Genomic DNA, 18358 nt, shown 5'->3' on the forward strand with positions numbered 1-18358 from the left:
CCAGGAGGCTCCCGTTGGCCAACCCTGGAATAACATAAACGTCAGAAAGAATAATGGTGGTAGTAGGTTCTAGGACATGTTAAATTTTTTAAAGCCTGTGGGTCTATGGTGATAGTCCCAAAAGGAAGCACAAGGTGGTGGTGGGGGTGGGGGGTGGGGGCTCTCCTGGACAGAAAATGCCAACGAGTGATCAGAACTGGAAAATCTCTGTCTTGGGCATCTGGGTATCTCAGTCAGTTAAGTGTCTGACTTTGGCTCAGGTCGGGATCTCGCGGTCCGTGAGTTCGAGCCCCGCGTCGGGCTCTGTGCCGACAGCTCAGAGCCTGGAGCCTGCTTCAGATTCTGTGTCTCCCTCTCTCTCTGCCCCACCCCCTCTGGTGCTCTCTTGCTCTCAGAAATAAACATTAAAAAAAATTTTTTTTTTTAATCTCTGCCTTGTCCCCGAGGACACAGCAGCTGACCCCACAGGCATCATCAGCCCATGCTGTGGCGCTTTGGGGAAAGGTCTTGAGGAATAGGAGGTCTGGCGTCCAGAGGAATCAATCCCCGGTCACTTGTTAGTTACACAGGGGAGGAGGTTCTGGACAGAGGACAGGCCTAGAGGCCACTGCTTTACCTGTGCCTCGACTTGGTAGTGGGACCACCCCCCAGTCTACCTCCCGATGTGATGATGTGACATGGGGGGGGGGGAGCGGTGACACGTGTGTGGTGTCCTCGCCGATAATAAGTGACCCGAGTTGGATCAGGCAAAATGAGATTGGGGGACATTGTGCCATACTTGGATGCCTCAAAAATATCCATATAATGGAAGACCCAGAAGAGGGGAGGGGCTTGGGAGGTCTGTCAGATTAATGGAGATGAACGTGCCCAGTGACCAGACGTGATAGACATGGCCCCACCGATTGACTCCTGGTTGGAAGAAATCGGCTCTGGAGGGTGTCTGGGATCACGTGGGGAAAACGGAGTACGGACCACGTGTTGTCAACAGTAACACTCTACTAACGTTAAGTTGCTTGGCTCTGACGATAAGGGCCATTGGGATACGGGCACGCAAACTGAGGGTCACACAGCAGCGTCTTGTGCAGGACACGATGGCACTTAGACCCTGGAGTATTTTCTCACTGTGAGGAAATACACATAAAATTTAGCATTTTAATTTACTAAGTGCACAGTTCGGTGGCATTAAATATGCTCCCGGTGGTTGCACGGCCGTCACCACCATCCATCTCCAGAACTTCCTCATCGTACCAAACGGAAGCTCGGTACGCTGACTCACGTCCCCCTCCCCCAGCCCCTGGCGCCCACCAGCCTACCTTCCGTCGCTATGGCTTCGACTAGAAGAAGAGCCACACGATAGTTGTCTTTCGGTGACTGGCTTATTTCACTCAGCATAACGTCCTCAGTGTTGACCGGCGTGGCAGCACGTGGCAGGATTCCGTTCCTTCTTAAGGCGGGACAGTATGTCATTCCTTGGATGTACCACGGTGCGTTTCCCCATTCATCTGCTGACGGGTGCTTAGGTTGCTTCCGCGTTTCGACCCTTGTGAATAATGCTGCTGTGAACCCGGACATCCAAAAATCTCGTCAGTGTCCAGCTTTCAGTTGCTCTGCCTGTACACCCCAGAAGTGGCTTTGCGGGGTCTCACAGTAGCACTGCGTTTCATCTTGTGAGGGCCTGCCATACTGTTGTCCCAGTTTCTGGATTGTTGACACATTTAAACAGTGCTGACTGTCTCAAAGAACTCCTTTTTTCTAAGGAGCCTGTTCTAGAGGGCCTCAGACACCCTCGTGCAGGAGGACAAAGGGGAGGGACAAGCTCTCAGGACCACAGGGCTGCAGCGAGCAAGGCCTCTTTGGGCGAGGCCCTCTGCAGAGAGGGGCCGGGTGGGTGGACAGGGCTTCCCAGGTAACATGGAAGGTAGCTGGTTGCTACCTTTGTCATGCAGAGGACACATGATGAATCGTCTGCTGTCACCGTCATTTCACAAAAGGGCGTTTTGCATCCAGACGATAGGAAGGACCTACCCTCAGAAGCGGCAGTGCCCTGTAAACTTACAAATTTAGCTTCGCGAGATCCCCACTGCACGGTTTGTGTTCTGCCATTTCTCGGTGGACTGGAGGTGGCTTTGCCACCAACTGATACTTTAAAGCAACTGGACTGTCCAGGACCAACCAGAGAATTTGTGAGGCCCAGTGAAGAATCAATGTGTGGTTTTCTGTTCGGTAACCATCAGGAATTTCAGAACAGCGGAACATTAACCCAAGCGTGGGCTCCTTCTGGGTCAGGGGCCCTGTGCGTCTGCACCCCCATGAGGCTGGCCTGGGCCAGTGAACCCAGTGTCTAGTCCCCCCTAGTACCACTGTTTCGGGATTCCCTCTCCAGGAAAAAGCCGGGCAGAATTTTAACGTGGCGTTATCAAAGACCATGACGTTGGGCAAGTTAAACGCGGTGTCGGTTGTGGAACATAAAACATCTGACCGGTTTCTGCCTCCTGATCCCAATTAGTTAGATAGATGTTAGGTGATTTTCATGAAAGAATTAACTTTAGCTTGTTAAAGAATCATCCTGTCCCTTCTCTACAGAATTCACGTATACGCTGTGGAGAGTCATTCCCAAGATGACCCACTCACTGTGGGACCAAACTTAGGGAAAATAGTACTTGGTGGGGGTGTCGATCGGCTCTGATCCTGTCACCATTTGAGACGGGTTAAGAAAGAAGAAACAGCCATTATTCATCTGTTGGGTCTTCTCTAAGAGGGACGCCCAGCCTTTCGTACATTCTCAGTTGTCGTTACGCTGGGAGGAGTCCACGTTGACTGGTGTGGATGAAGACCGCCCCCTCTGTAGCCAACGTGTCAGTCCAGCTGGCTGCGCATCGGCTTATGTTTTCAAGAAAACTAACGTGCACATTCATTTTAAATGCCTTTTCCATTCACATGCCGTCTGGAACGTGTTTCCTCTCTTAAAATCTGTTTTGTTTTTCTTATTGCTGTTTTGGTTTGGCCGTTGAGAAACCACGTGAGAAACCAATCCCCACCTTCCCCCCCCCGCCAAATTAAAAGGAAAACTACGTGAAGAAGATTCTTTAGGGGCGCCTGGGTGGCTCAGTCAGCTGAGCGTCTGACTTTGGCTCGGGTCATGATCTCACAGTTCGTGAGTTTGAGCCCCGCGTCGGACCCTGTGCTGACAGCTCAGAGCCTGGAGCCTGCTTCGGATTCTGTCTCCCTCTCTCTCTGCCCAACCCCCCACTCGCACTCTGTCTCTATCTCTCAAAAATGGATAAATGTTAAAAGTTTTTTTAAAAAAAAGATTCTTTAGTGTTCAAAATCATTAGGCTTTAAAAACATAATATTACTGGGGCACCCAGGTAGCTCAGTCGGTTGAGCGGCCAACTCTTTTTTTTTTTTTTTTTAATTTTTTTTTTTTCAACGTTTTTTATTTATTTTTGGGACAGAGAGAGACAGAGCATGAATGGGGGAGGGGCAGAGAGAGGGAGACACAGAATCGGAAGCAGGCTCCAGGCTCTGAGCCATCAGCCCAGAGCCTGACGCGGGGCTCGAACTCACGGACCGCGAGATCGTGACCTGGCTGAAGTCGGACGCTTAACCGACTGCGCCACCCAGGCGCCCCTGAGCGGCCAACTCTTAATGCTGGCTCAGCTCATGATCTCAGGATATGTGGGATTGAGCCCTGCATCAGGCTCTGTGCTGGCAGCCTGGAGTCTGGGATTCTCTCTCTCTCTCTCTCTCTCTCTCTCTCTCTCTCTCTCTCTGTCCCTGCTCTGCTTGCATACATGCGTGCACTCTTTCTCTCTCTCTCTCTCAAAATAAATAAACATTAAAAAAAAACAAGAAAGAAACATAGGGGCTCAGTCGGTTGAGCATCCGACTTTAGCTCAGACCACGATCTCACAATTTGTGAGTTCGAGCCCCGCGTCGGGCTCTGTGCCGACAGCTCGGAGCCTGGAGCCTCCTTTGGATTCTGTGTCTCCCTCTGTCTCTGCCCCTCCCCCGCTCACGCACTCTCTCAAAAGTAAATAAGCATTGAAAAAAAATGTTTTTAAGCCCAAGGTGCTGTATTGCTGAAGTCTGTGGTCCCCAAAGCCGCTTGTCAGCCCCTGCTCAGAGCTCGTATCGCTCTGCAGCTGTCGCCAGTCCGTAACCTGCAGCCTCCTCTCTCTCCTTATTGAACAACCACGTAGCGGACAGGTCTCCGAGAAGCCACCAGGTCATGCTTGGCCCTCTGCAATTACTGCGTCTTGCCCCCTTGGTTTCTCGTTTAAGAAGAGCCATGGAGTGTCCGCTCCCTGGTGTTTAAAGGGCACTGGTGCACGTACAGCAGAGGCTTATATCCATTTTACAGTATTCCGAGCGGAGGAAAAGGGCCATTTCTCTTCCCTTATCTGTTTATGATGCGATATGTTCCAAAGCGGATCCCATCAGCCACTGTTATGGCGAACTTAATTCGCTGTGATGGGGGTCCTACCACCGGGGCTGACGCGAGGGCTGCCCAGGCGCGTCCCGTTTCGTGACACATTACGCGGGATCTAGGACCGCCTCACCTGACTGGCTCAGGCCCCCTCCGACTTGGCACAGATTTATCGGCATTTATGCTCTAGAATGGTTGCTCACATTTTCTCTTAACGTTGAAGCCCGGAGACGGCGACGTGCGTGTGGCTGCTGTAGCTTAGCCGCGATTCCAATGTGAAAACACTCACTCAGTTTGCAAATTAATTCACAAACTTAATTTGTCAGACTAGCTTTGCAGAGACTAATAAAGGTGTCTGCTAAAGTTCCAACAAGATAATATGCCTGGGAGCGAAACGTGACCCTGGAGCACAGAGACGGTGAGAAGTTTGCCGGTTGAGGTGTCTGTACCTCCGGTGGTTTTTCCTTTCACGTCCCACGTTTCGCTGTGTTGTTGGACAATAGGTCAGAAAATGAGGGCCAGGGGGTGGGAAATACTGAAAATAAAAATATTACGGCTGCTTCTGGAACAGTCTGGGTGTCCCGCCCTTCTCTAATAGCATAACGAGGTTCCAAAAGGATTTCCTTGAACGACAGACTTGCTCTGAGTTGCCCTCAGTGCCCCCACTCTCTGCCCCCACTGCCTGGGCCCCCCCCGGCCCCAGCTCTGTCCAGGGGTCCAGGCAGACAGCCCCCCAGGCCCTGCGTCCCCTTCCACCCACACCCACCCTTTCGAACTGGCCGCCTCCCAAGTGGGCAGTGAGAGGTTTGGAGAGGATTGGGCTCTGGGGTCCGTGCTGTGGTTCCAGGGACCAGAAAGTAAGCGTGAGCAGATTCTCTCGTCCTGGGACTCGTTTCCTGTGCAGGGAGCCTGAGAAAGCACGTGGGTCACTCTCAGCAGATAGGCGGGAGTCGCTCGTGGAGGGCCGCAAGCCGGGGCGGGGGTTGCGCCTTCCTCGGCCACGGTGCTGGTGGCAGCACGGCATCCACAGGTCGGACAGGAACGGACAGGAGAGGCCCCCCGGCTGCCTCTGCCTATGGCAATGGGCGCGTGCCGGGTCCCCAGCGGACGGTTGCCACGTGTTCTAGAGGCGGCGTTTGTCCACACGGGAAGCCAGGCTGAGGCCTCCCGTTGAGTGGACCCGGCGAGAGGAGGAAGGCCTGGGCGGGCTGGGCTCTCCCAGCCCCGTGACTCAGCCCCTGCCTTCGTTCCATCCTGGACCGCTACCTCTCAAGCGGATGTTCCTGTGGGACCTCAGTAGGCCTTTAAATCACCCAGAGGGGAAATCGAGGCCCAGGCTCTGTTCTCTGTGAGTACCTGGTGCTTGGTAGACGACCAAAGGGTGTGAGGCTTGAGCTGGGTCTTGTCCACGATTAGCCGAATGTTTCCTCCTTCCCAGGCCAGCTCGCGCTTGTGCCTGCTTTGAGGTTTCCAGGTAAAATTCCTACAGGTTGCCGCAGAACTTTAGAGGGGTGATGTTGTATCTGCCCTGTTGCTTGTAGCCTGGTGCGTATTTCTGCTCGGCCTGGCCAGGTTCCAAACAGACAGGTGTTGGGAGGTGCCCAGCGCTAATGACAGCAGAGCCCCAGGAGCCCCAGGACTCAGCCTGAACCCCGGACTGAGGTGTGGCGGGGAGAGCCAGCTCTGCTTATGGCTAGTGCTCTCATCCGCTGCCGTCTAGGTGGAAGGGGACCCGAGGGGGCACTGGCCGTGCCGTGCCCCTGAGCACGTGATCCCGCCTCCCGGGCTGCCCCGGGCCGCACCTGCGCACTGAGCCACCCGCCCCCAACACCTACAGCTGGGCACCGCTAACTATGACTCACAGAAGTAATAAGCCTAATATAGTTGGCTTTATTTAATTAATAATGATTCTGTTCCGTTCCTCGGAACTCATAAAACACCCTGCAGGTTGGCAAAAACACTCATAATATTGATCAGAAGTCAGGCGGGATATTTATTTTGTCTTTGCCCCGTGAGCATAAATCCTTGTCCGTTGCCTCCTGCTCTCTGCATGCGGGATTTACAGTGGCCAGTTTCTTAAAAGCTTTCGGTAATTAAGGAATAAATATCCATCGGTCTTTGTTGGCCGTCCTTCCTTAGCAACGCGGCCAGGGGAGAAGGCATGCGTGCCAGGGGCGGCCTGCCGCGGGCCGGGGTCTTCTCCTGCAGAGAGAGGAAGCCCCCTGTTTTCCTAACATATTGTTCCGGCCCCCCTTCCGTGCCTCCCTCCCAGTTCCTGCTTTGCTCGAGGCAGAAAGACACTTTGGAAATTCCTTGCTGCTAGCTGGCTCTTTCTTTCCTCTCCTGTCGCTGTCCCAGTCACCATGTAAGCCACACAGGCCTCCTATCACTGCTGAGGATATTCCTTTCCTCCGATATACTTTGCTACAGAATCTCCTTTAAAATCAGCATTGACGAGGGCGCCTGGTGGCTCAGTCAGTTAAGCGTCCAACTTCAGCTCAGGTCACCGTCTCACAGTTTGTGAGTTTGAACCCCGCGTCGGGCTCTGTGCAGACAGCTCGGAGCCTGGAGCCTGCTTCGGATTCTGTGTCTTCCTGTCTCTCTCTCCCCCTCCCGGCTCACACTCTGTCTCTCTCTCTCTCTCTCTCTCTCTCTCTCTCTCAAAAATAAATAAACATTAAAAAAAATTTTTTTTTTTAATCAGCGTTGACAAATCCTCTCCCAGCCCATCGAGTGGGAAGAAAGATGTTCCCGAGAGGAACATTGTGACAAGTGACAGGCACCAAAAAAAGTTCTTGGCCTTTTAATGTTTGGGGGAGGGGTTCCCAGAAAAATGAACACATTAGACTTGACACAGGGCTTTCGGGAAAGGCCGTTGTTGGCCAGTGCCTTACACAGGCATCCGGTGAAAGCCTCGTTTGTGGGGAGTGGAGGGCTGCGGCCAAAACCACCGGGGACCACTGCTCACGACACCCTCGAGGACCCAGTGGGGCGTCCGGTCACCGTCCAGGGTCTGCCTCCCCCCACGACTCGTGTCCTGTAGTGCCACAGAACAGTGCCGAAAGCCAACCCAAAGCTTTGTGGTTATTCGCCGAAAACGTTCTTTTCTGCGAATCCAACCCATTAACCTCGTTACCCCTTGGCAGCCTGCTGAGCCCTCCCTGCCAGACTTGCGACGCGGCCGGTGGCGTTTCCGTGTGACGGCATCCTCGCAGCTCGCCTTCGGATGCGCGGGGAGCGGAGAAAGGGGCGCCCCGTCCAGACGATTCTCTGAGGACCGTGGCCTGTGCCTAGCGTGCTCTTCCTTTGCTCTCCGGGTCTCCCCGCGGGCCCGTGAGACTTGCCCTGCCCTTTGCTCCTCACTGAGTGCCGGGGTCGTGGACACTGACGGTGACCCGGGTCCTCTCTGGGACCCAGCTGCCCGGGCACCTCCCCTCACAGCACTTCCGTCGCGAGTCCTGGTGTCCGAGTCGTTTCCTTCGCGCTCGCTATCCTCGAACATCTGTGGTTTCATTTCTCTTCATTCCGTATTTGTTTTTAATGCCAGAGCATTTTGGTAAGGAAAAACTGGGAGGGAAGAAATGACCAATCGTCTCCATGGGCCCTATCTGCAAGCAGCAGGGGGAACGTTCCAGATCACGTGCACCGTCCGAGATGGCAGCTGCCGGTGCGCCTGGGGTGTGTGAGGCCTGTCTAGAGCAACAGAGCAATCTTGTTTTACTCGGATTAAACTCAGACACCAGCACGTGGCTCATGCTGCCCCTTGGGGGGGGGGGGGGGGGCGGGGCTCAGCTCTCGATTCTCTGACACGAGTCACATCGAACCGTTCCCCACAGGGAGGATCCGGTGTTGAGATCGTCAGAGAGGGGCTGTGACCGCAGGCCCGACCGCGACACCCTGCCGGGGCGGTGGCCTGGGATCGGGGCTTCCCCTTCTTGGGAAGGCAGCAGAGCCCAGAGGAGGAGCTGAGACAGTGACCACCGGGGTCAGCCGCTCCCCTTCCCCCCTTCTAAAACGGGGCAGGACCTACCTCACCGGGCGTCGTCAGAGTGAAACCACATAACTGACGAAAGGCTCAGCCCGATGGCCGGCGCATCAGAAGTCCTTAAACTGTAGCTGTGACATCGGCGGTCACCTTCCTCGTCTGGGTGACAGAGTCAAGACAGAAGCGCGTGCCCGCAGGCGGATCACCGCAAGCCCACACGTGGCTCAGGCAGAGTAGTAAACAGCGGTGGAAACAGGGTGCGGGGTCAAGGCCGGGTGAAAAGCAGCACGCGTGGAGGGCGGCATCCTAGGGACTTCACGTGGGAGGCCTCTGCTCGCAGGGATAGGAAGGCGCCAGCCCAGTGCTGGGCGGCTCGAGGTGCCACGGACGCCCAGCCCTTCCCGGGACACCCCTTCAGTTACTGGGGACAGATGACCCTCACACTCGGGGCCTTTGTCATCGTGATCGTCAGCATCGGGTGTGGCTGGTCTCGCCCTGGTGGCATTCTCGGCTTCCAGACACCTCTGGCTGGCCGGTCGGAGACCCTCGTGTCTCCCCTGGAGCTGGGCACTGCAGTGGACTGCCAGGACCGGGCACAGTGGTCCTCACCCCACGACCGTTCCCGTGACCCAAGACAGAGCCCGGGGCAGCCCACACACCTCGAGCCGCCCCATCCCCGGGTCCTCGCCTCAGACACAGGGGTAAAGCTCTGCTTCCCACCACCCCGACCCAGCTCGTTTTCTCTGCGAATGTAAATGCTCCTTTCTGCCCCTCCCCCACCTCCTCTTCATCGTCTTTTCCTGACTCTTCACCTTGATCTTGCCATCCGCTGAGTTAGCTGTCCTTGCCGGGTGTGCATCATCTGGCTCATTTTAATAGACCCTGAGCGTTATTGGTGCCGCACCGGCAGGGTGGTACCAGCGTCCACACCCTTCCGCCCTCTCCGTCCGGTCCCCGGGTCGGCCGAGGGGAGCGGGACTGTGGCCCAACCCTACCGAGCTCCCGGCTGCAGCTGGTCCCCAAAGCCCATCTCGAAGGCCAGGGCTGGTCTGGGAGCCTGGCTCTGCCCTGCCTGCCGGCAGCTTCTTCCTCCCACATTGCAACCTGCCTACACGACCCCGGACCCCCCTGTGTGTTCACGGTCCAGCCGCCCTATTTCAAACTCGGAAAAGCCGTCCGTTGCACACCACCCACACTTGCGCCTTCTCTGAAACTTGGAATGCAGATGACCCGTCTCTTTTTCTTTTGAAGCTTTTCAGGAAAAGACCTGTCCTTTTTTTGAGAGTGAGAACGAGCAGGGCCAGACAGAGGGGGGCAGAGAATCCGAGGCGGGCTCTGCACTGACAGCAGAGAGCTCGATGTGGGGCTCGAACTCACCAGCCGTGAGATTGTGACCTGAGCCAAAGTCGGACGCTCAACCGACTGAGGCACCCAAGCACCCCAAAAGGCCTTTCCTTTTAAAAATGTCATAATTTCTCTCAAAATATGGCCATGACTCTGCGATCACATGTGCATTTTGCTCGGTGTTTGACATGTAGCTCCTTTGTAGGAACGGGGACCATGCTCGGGGGCCCTTGATGAGCCCAGCGTCACTGGGAGTTCCCAGGAAAGGTGGTTTCCCTCCTCCTCGTCGTCATCACCCTCAGGATCGCCACAGCAGGTGCTCCTGGGACCTGCGGGCGGTATTTACTGGCGCCTGGGAATGATGTCATTTCCGTCTGGCAAGCACTGAATGTGCAGGTGGCAGCTGGGATGTGTCCCAGACTCATCTTCGGGGGCCACGCAGAGCCTTGGCCACATCAAGGTCAAGTGCGGCAGGGCCTGTCTGTCGGGCTGCAGGACCAGAGTGCATCCCAGCCCTGCAGACCCTTCAAGACTCTGCACACACGGTGCTGGGGACAGCCGGGGCCCCACCTGCTCCCTGACCCCCAAATCCTGTGCTGGGTACCTGACCGGCCCACAGCGCACCCACCAGGCGGTTTCCTGGCTCAGGGGCCGGTGGGGGGTGGAGGGCCACCTAATAAAGGGGCTTCATTTCAGGCCGGAAGGGAAGAAAATATTTACTACTGCACCTTCGATTGTGTCTTTCCTTTTTATTTTGGGGGGACTGGGTCAGTGTCTTTCTTCTGATTAGTCGTCTGTTCTCTCATTTTCTCTCACTCCCGTGCGGTTGATTTATTTAAAGGTGTGTCAGCACGGGGCTCAAATGAGGAGCTGGGCCGCCTTCTTTCTGCTGACGGCCGGCCGTGCCAATAAGTCATTTTTTAGCTCATTAGCTAACGGAGGCTGTGAGCAGCGGGCCTCCAGGGGATTGGAACGAGGTGAAGTGATCTGTTGCCAGCTACGCTGCTCTTGAACTGGCCTTCCTTGGGGAAAATGAAAGGCTCGGCCAAGACAAGCTGGGGATCCCGGAAGGAAGATTGGGACATCAGAGTAACAATTAGAGTATTTGTGTGTTGGCATCCTGGCTTCGTAGGGCAAACGGTCTTAGAATGTTCTCGTAGAAAAGGAAACACTAGCGGAGTGTCCGTTTTTCGCGTGTTACGTGTCGGCACGGAAGCCGGAGGACGATGGTGGAGGCCGTGGGTGTCCAGAATGTTACGGGTCAGACTGGGCTACCCTAACGAAATACCGCAGATTGGGTGTCTCCAATACATAACTGTGTTTTCTCTTGGCTCCGGAGGCAGCAAGTTCAAGGTCAGGGTGCCAGGGCTGGTTTCTGGTGAGAGCTCTTCCTGGCTTGCAGACCGTGCCTTCTTGCCGTGCCCTCCCTCGGAGAGAGATCCCTGTGTCTCTTCCTCGTCTTATAAGGCCACTTTTTATGACCTCATTTAACCTCAGTTACCTCCCTAGAGGCCTGGCCTCCAAATACAGACACACTGGGATTAGGGCTTCAGCATATGGATTGGGGGGCGGCGGGGAGGGGACACAATTCAGTCCAAGAAGACTTGGGATATCTCAAGGCTGTGGACAGGGGCTAACCGCACTTGGCCCCAGACCCGCTGACAGCCATAGGGTCCTTTACGCCGGCTGGGCACCCCTCTCCCAGCATCCCGAGCCCCTCTGCTGCCCGTGGTAGGGTGTGGGGGGGTCACACACACCAGGGACGCTGGTAGAGTTGTCGGGGCCCCTGGCCAAGAGTCCCCACCTCACCCCGCCGAGCACGTTGACGGCCCGGACTTAGAACCCTGAGCATCCAGCTGGCGTTTGGCCACCACGGCCACCTTTGTCACGCACACCACCCCCGCAGGTGCGTTCTCAGGTGCTCGATGGCAACTGTGCGTCATTAGAGCTGCTGTCTGACTCCATCGTTGCAGCACCAACAGCTGCCACTTGCAGAGCGACGGCTGGGCCAGCACATCCTCCAGACATGCGGCCTCAGCCCCGAAACCACCCTGCCTTCTGTAGACCCGCTTTATGGGCAAGGGAGGGACGGCCCGAGAAGTCACTGAAGGCGTGGAAGTCTACACCGTGGAAGCAGGCACATAGATCCCGTCTCTCCGTTGCCAAAACCAAGGCCTGTGGCCCCACCGGCCTTGGGGCGATTCTCTTCTCCCGCCCTCGGCCACCGCGGAAAGCACACGGGGTAAAGCTTACCCACCCCCGCCCGGTGTATCGGGGTGCACGGTGACCACAGGACATGGGTTCTAAACAACAGCAAGTGCTTGAGCAGAAGTAGGGGTTCCTGAATTCACAAAACCCTCACACGCTCTTGTCTGAGTTCTCCGTTCCTACTCGCTGGATTTCAGCCGCGAAACAGAAGCATTCCTGATTCAGACATGAAGTGGCCTCGCTTAGCGCTCCGGCCCCTCCCGGTATCCGGAAAAACAGCGAGGGGCCGAAGTCCTGTAGGGCCCAGAAGCCGGCGTGGAAAGCTTCTGCTTTTAAACGGCAAAGAAGTTTTGGTGAAGAGCCGTGTTTCCGTCACGTGATGAAGGCCATATGTTAAACAGCTCTGGGGGCCTGGTGGACATGGGCTGGAAGAGGCAGTCCCCACCAAGAAGGCCACGTGGAGGCTTCGTTCTGTCTCCTTGCAGTATTCCTCAGGGACAGCCCCCAGTATCAAGCCTGTTTTCTGTATTTGAGTCGGTGGAGGCCGTGCAGCCCTATTGGTAATACTCCCCTTGCTCTGGCTTCTGCAGGGTCACAGGTGGACCAGCCGTAAAGGCTGCCAACCGCTGGCCTTCCCTTGCGGGAACCCTCTCCAAGACCCTGTTCCTAATTTTATAGACATAACAGTCGAGTCTTCCTTCGAAAGAAGCTCCCAAACTGGTATTCAGCCCCATGAAATCTGGACCCACCTTTGTTCCGTAATTATAAACAGCACTGACTTTTAAAAGCGAGGAATGGGGCGGGGTAGGGGAGGGTGCCTGGGTGGCTCAGTGGGTTAAGCGTCCGACTTCAGCTCAGGTCATGATCTCACGGTCCGTGAGTTCGAGCCCCATGTTGGGCTCTGTGCTGACAGCTCGGAGCCTGGAGCCTGTTTCGGATTCCGTGTCTCCCTCTCTCTCTGCCCCTCCCCTGCTCCTGCTCTGTCTCTCTCTCAGAAGTAAACATTAAAGAAAAAAATTTTTTTAAATAAAAGCAAGAAGCGGTTTAAACACAATCATTCAGACACACGTCGACTTCAATTTCAGTGAATTCAGGCGAGCTTGTTTGTGGGGTGACCAGATCCCAGGACAGAAACCCCCCTCCCCCCCTGCCACCCCACTTCCCCAGGAGAGCACACCGCAGGAGAGGACTCAGAAGCTGGGGGCCTTCTTCATTCTTGGGCTGGGATGTCCGAATATTAGAGAATTGGATAACTACAGCTAGGACGATAGTTCCAGTGTTCAGTTCCCTGTTTTATCCCTGGGTGATTTGGCAATGCGAATTAAAACCAAGCAGAGCAGAATAAAACAGCTCTGACTTTAATGCCCACCAAAAAACGAGAGCTAGCAAGCGGGGACTTGAAAATCTGGATGCACCCTTCACCCTCGTCCCTTTTCATTTCATTCCCGTTTTGTTCTTGCTGTTTGGCGGTTTATGAAACGCACCAACGTATGTTAAATACACGTTAAATGCGGTTTTTTCATAGCACGAGAAACACGATTTTGTTGGGAGTGTGTTGTCTCTCGCCTGCCCGGCACCCTCGCGTTTGTATTTTGGCCCAGGCGGGGACAGGGTGCGGGCCGCGTCCAGCTTCAGCCTCATCCGGGCTGCGGGGGTGGGTTCTCAGCTGTAGCCAAGTGTTTGTCCTGGAAATCTCCGAATGAAAAGGGTCGGGGGTCACCCTGGGGTCACTCGCATGGACCAGGAAATGAAGCAAAACTAATCCAGATTTGCTCCTGGAAGAATCTGTTTGCCTAAGTATTTAAAAACAGATTAGGGCCAACCCGACACTAGATCACTGGGAGCAGTGTAAACACGAGTAAAAGGTGTAAACAAGCGTCTTTTCTGTCCTTCGGAAGAAGAAATGTCATGGTTAATGAGTTTTCTTTCTAGAGTGTCACGGAAGCCCTAAGTGATTCTCTGTGTAGTTTGTAGCTATGCACCCTGATTATTCTCTTGGAGAAAACGCTGGGTTTTAGGAGGGGTTAGTTGTGAACCAGTGTCTCATTTAAGTCTCTGGGGCATTAGAGTCCCTCTTCTCTGTAGGGCTTTTCTTTTCTTCTTTCATTAAGCAGCCACAGACCTTTGCTTCGGGACGGTGTGAACACACTTTGCTGTGGGTCTCTTCCTTTCTGTCTCCTTTTGCCCATTCTCTTCCCATTCTGCCCTCTCCTCTTCCTCCCCAGCCCTCCTTCCAGATGTCACAGGCAGCATCCTGTGCCGCTTGGACCCTGAACCCCGCCTTCCCCCAAAGTTCAGGAAGCACATTCTCAGCAGGCCCAGTGCTGCTGGGGGAGGGACGCCTGGGGCTGCTGTCTGCATCCCGAGGCCCTTCCCCGCCCTTCCCCAGTGTCCTCCCCTCCTGCACCCCTAGCTCAGCTCTGGCCTCGGGCCGCCTGCCTTGTCTCCTGGGCTGGGCCCTAGAACATCTTGGTGTTCCCCACGTATCCAGAGAGATTACGGAATCACGTAGGAACTTAGTTTGCTTGTCTTTTCTAGACCTCCACATGGGGATCTCTGCGGTTTCATCCATGGGCCTGTAGTAAGATTTTCCTCAACCGAAGGATGTGGAGATCCCAGGGGGATCACATACTCCCTTCCGTGGGGAGGAATTAAGAGCTAAGCGTTCAAGGTCACACCCAGGTGCGGGGAGCCCACTGGCCATCCTGTCCGCTGTGCTCCGCAATGTCCTCCGATCCCGACTAAACGCTGTCATTGCTTATCCGGCCTGTGGCATCCACCCTGCATCGTGCCAGACCCTGGGCAGGGGGGTGGTTCCCGCTGGCCGCAGCTTCCGCGGCATCAGAACCCCCGCCTACAGGCTCTGCAACCACCCCCCAAGAGGTTCTGACTCCGGAGGTCCGGGGCGGAGCCTGAGATTCTGCATTTCTAACAAGTTCCCAGCTGCTGCTGGTCAGGGACCCCACTTTGTAAAAAAAATAAGCCCGTCCCTCAGGGGGCTTCCTTGCGAAGATAACTCGTCTCCTGCTATCTCGCTTCCTCCCCGATGCCCCCGGACCACGTGGGTTCTGGAGCCAGAGGGGTCTCGGCCTCGGCCACCCTTCCTGATTGCGACTGCACCTGTGTGGGGACTCTTGCAGGGAAGAGAAGGAGCGGTGGATCCGGGCCAAGTACGAACAGAAGCTCTTCCTGGCCCCGCTGCCCTGCACGGAGCTGTCCCTGGGCCAGCACCTGCTGCGGGCCACCGCCGACGAGGACCTGCGGGCCGTCATCCTGCTGCTGGCGCACGGCTCCCGGGACGAGGTGAACGAGACGTGTGGAGAGGGGGACGGCCGCACCGCGCTGCACCTGGCATGCCGGAAGGGGAACGTGGTCCTGGCGCAGCTCCTGATCTGGGTAGGTCACCGCGCACAGGACAGCATAGCCGCGGGGGCCTCGCTCTGCTCTGCGGGCATCTCTCTGGTGGGAGGCGGCGGGTCTGAAGATGGGAAGCATACGAGTAGGGAATTTGGAATTGAGGCGCGGAGACCCCTGGCTGCCGGGCTCCCCTGTGTGAGGACACCGCTTGAGGACCGATCAGAGGGAGGGAGGGGGTCCGCGGGGCTTGCTTTGCCCAGCCCTCCCTCGCTGGGTGTCTGCAGAGCTCATCTGTCTCATGACCCCTCTGGGTCAGGTGCGGGTGGAGTGTCTGTCCTGTTCCTTTTACAACCAACTGCCGTCCTCTGTGTTTGGGAGGGGGGTGGAGGGGGAGGATACAGCTAGTTTATATGGTTTTCCCTTTACCAAACCCAGAAATACTGGACCCAGAGTTTGATGGTAGGACTTTGTCAAAGGGCTTCTTCTGGACTGTTCTGGTTAACTTCCACTAGGGAAAATTATTCTGTTGTTTGTTTGTTTGTTTGAGAGAGAGAACGCAAGTAGGGGAGGGGCAGAGAGCGAGGGAGACACAGAATCCGAAGCGGGCTCCAGGCTCTGAGCTGTCAGCACAGAGCCCGATGCGGGGCTCGAACTCACGGACCGTGAGATCGTGACCTGACACGAAGTCAGACGCTCTAACCGACTGGCACACCCGGGCGCCCCTAGGAAGAATTATTCTTAGATTTCTACGGACGCATTCGTCATGAAGCCTGAATGGCGACAAGAGGGGGACAGTGTGTAGAGCCGCGGGCACCTGAGCAGCCCACACCCGCGGTGGCACGGCCCGCACACCTCTGGGGCTCAGCCACCGCGCGTCCCCACCGAAGGGCGACAGAAGGCAGCCTGCCGAGAGGTCCCCGGCGGGGGCGGATGGCGGTGCTTACCCATAGTAGGACCTGAATAGGGGTAACAGAGGACTTCTCTGCACCCTTGTGTTTTACATACAGATTTTCCCCAATGAAAGAGAATCACCTCCGAGATCAAGAAGTGCTTATTTTTTGTTTTTACGATTGGAAAGGCAGAATTGAACTAACAAAGCCAGGATTACCCTCGGTCTCCTGCAGAAAGGAGGGCCTTCTGGGTGTCAAAAGCGCATGGTTTCTTTCAAAGGACGCGCCGTGGGGCCGGCTGTGGCCTCTGGCCATCCGCGTCCCTAGCCACCTCATCTGTGGCCCTTCCCGGGGTGGTCCGTTCCCCCCCCCCCCGCACGAGCTGCCACACGGCTTGGAGAAAGGCGCCTGGTCCCCTCCTCCGGCGGCACACCCCCCCCCACCCCGCGACCCTAACGGCCCTCTCCGTTGCCTCCGCAGTACGGGGTGGACGTCATGGCCCGCGACGCCCACGGGAACACGGCGCTGGCCTACGCCCGGCAGGCGTCCAGCCAGGAGTGCATCGACGTCCTGCTGCAGTACGGCTGTCCGGACGAGCGCTTCGTGCTCATGGCCACCCCCAACCTGTCCAGGAAGAACAATAATCGCAACAACAGCAGCGGGCGGGTGCCCACCATCATCTGAGGGCCGCCGGGCCCCCGCAGCCTCGCGCCCTCGCCCAGAGGTCACGACACGTGAGTCCCGTCGCGTCCCCACTCCTCCTGGCGGTCAGCCGCCCACCCGCCCTCACCCCGCGCGCAATCACAAAAGCCTGACCGTCCTCGCGGGGGCGCAGCGGAGGCCGCGAGGCTGCAGGACCGACTCCTTTTCCCCCCTGAACTCCCCCCCCCACCGCAACGAGCAGGGGCTGCCCGGGGGGGGGCCTTGGTTTCTTGATAGCACACCGCGAGGTCCCCCGGCCCGGCGGCCTGTGGACACAGAGCACGGCACAAGGGACGGGGACGAGAGGGGGAGGGGAGGCGAGGAGCAAGGAGAAGGGTAACTCTCCTTAACTGGCAGTTAAGCACATCAGTACATTTCACCTCTACCAAACGGAACCACTCGGATTTCATCTCTTCTCCGAGGAGCTTGACGGCATAAATCAGAAGCAGGCAGAGTTTGTCAGGTTTGAAGCCCCTATGATGGTATGTGTCAAATCAGTTGTAGCTAATCTGTCCGGGGAGAATACTGGCTTCATTACACTTGTATAGTAGAGTTCTTCCAGCATTACCGCTGTTTAATAGAACATGATTAGTCATCACCGAGAAAAAAGCATATTAGCCGAGGAGGTAGTTACACAGCACGCTCCGATGCTTGCCACGATGTGATTGTAATACTTCTTAGAAGCATCATATCATCTCAGACATGTTCTTTCGAGCCCTTGGAGCCCTTCTTTCTAAATTCACTGTCATAATTTAGTATCTGTTTAATTTTTCAGTCCAAAGAGAGGAAATCAGTTGCTGAGTATTATTTGACTGCCGTCGCTCTCCTTGGTGCAAAAACAAAATGGAAAAAATAAATAAGGGTAACTCGGAAATTCAAAAGGAAATCACGGATCCAAGCTAATAATAACACTTCGAATACATGCAGTAAAGTAACCGAAGGCATAAAAGGCTATTTTTTTTTTTTTTTTTTTTTTTTTTTTTTTTTTTTTTTTTTTTTTTGCCCCAAACGGCAGAGATATTTTACTTCCATTTGCCAAGGTGGAGGTCTTGGGTCCTCAGTCACTCCTGGGCCACGCCGGAGTGTCACCCAGGCTTCTGTGTTATGTCTTTAGATAAGATTGTGAAAATCTATTTGAATAAAAGGAGTTCATAAATATGCATTGATTTTTGTACAGACAAATGTCACCTCCGTTAATTTATAAACTGAACTAGATGTGAACTAATAATGTGCAACTAGTTGAGATGAGAGGGTTACAGATCATTGTACATGGAAAACACTCCCAGCAGCAAACACTTCCATTAATGTGATAGACAGCTTTGAAAAAGGAACACATCGGAAGATGGTAGTACAATTTGCTTATTAAAATCGAGAAAGGGGGAAAAGAAAAAAAACCAGACACTGAAGCATTTTAGAGAAGAGGAAGGCGGCATGTGATTTCTC

At 55.3% G+C, this 18358-nt stretch overlaps 1 protein-coding gene across 10 annotated transcripts in view; it reads left to right on the forward strand.

The window, feature by feature from the left end:
* AGAP1 (ArfGAP with GTPase domain, ankyrin repeat and PH domain 1) overlaps positions 1-17891 on the forward strand; it is a 540980-nt gene extending 523089 nt beyond the window's left edge. For 9 of the 10 annotated variants that reach the window (XM_042995745.1, XM_042995748.1, XM_042995752.1 and 6 more), the window contains 2 exons: positions 15107-15362; positions 16694-17891. In XM_042995745.1, coding sequence (XP_042851679.1) covers positions 15107-15362; positions 16694-16897 — 460 coding nt within the window. In that variant the 3' untranslated portion in view covers positions 16898-17891. The remainder of the gene's footprint in view (positions 1-15106; positions 15363-16693) is intronic. The other variant, XR_006221027.1, reaches the window with a different exon arrangement.
* Positions 17892-18358: the final 467 nt, after the last annotated feature.

This window comes from Panthera tigris, chromosome C1 (genome assembly GCF_018350195.1).
Source record: "Panthera tigris isolate Pti1 chromosome C1, P.tigris_Pti1_mat1.1, whole genome shotgun sequence".
In the NCBI taxonomy this organism is placed as follows: Eukaryota; Metazoa; Chordata; class Mammalia; order Carnivora; family Felidae; genus Panthera; species Panthera tigris.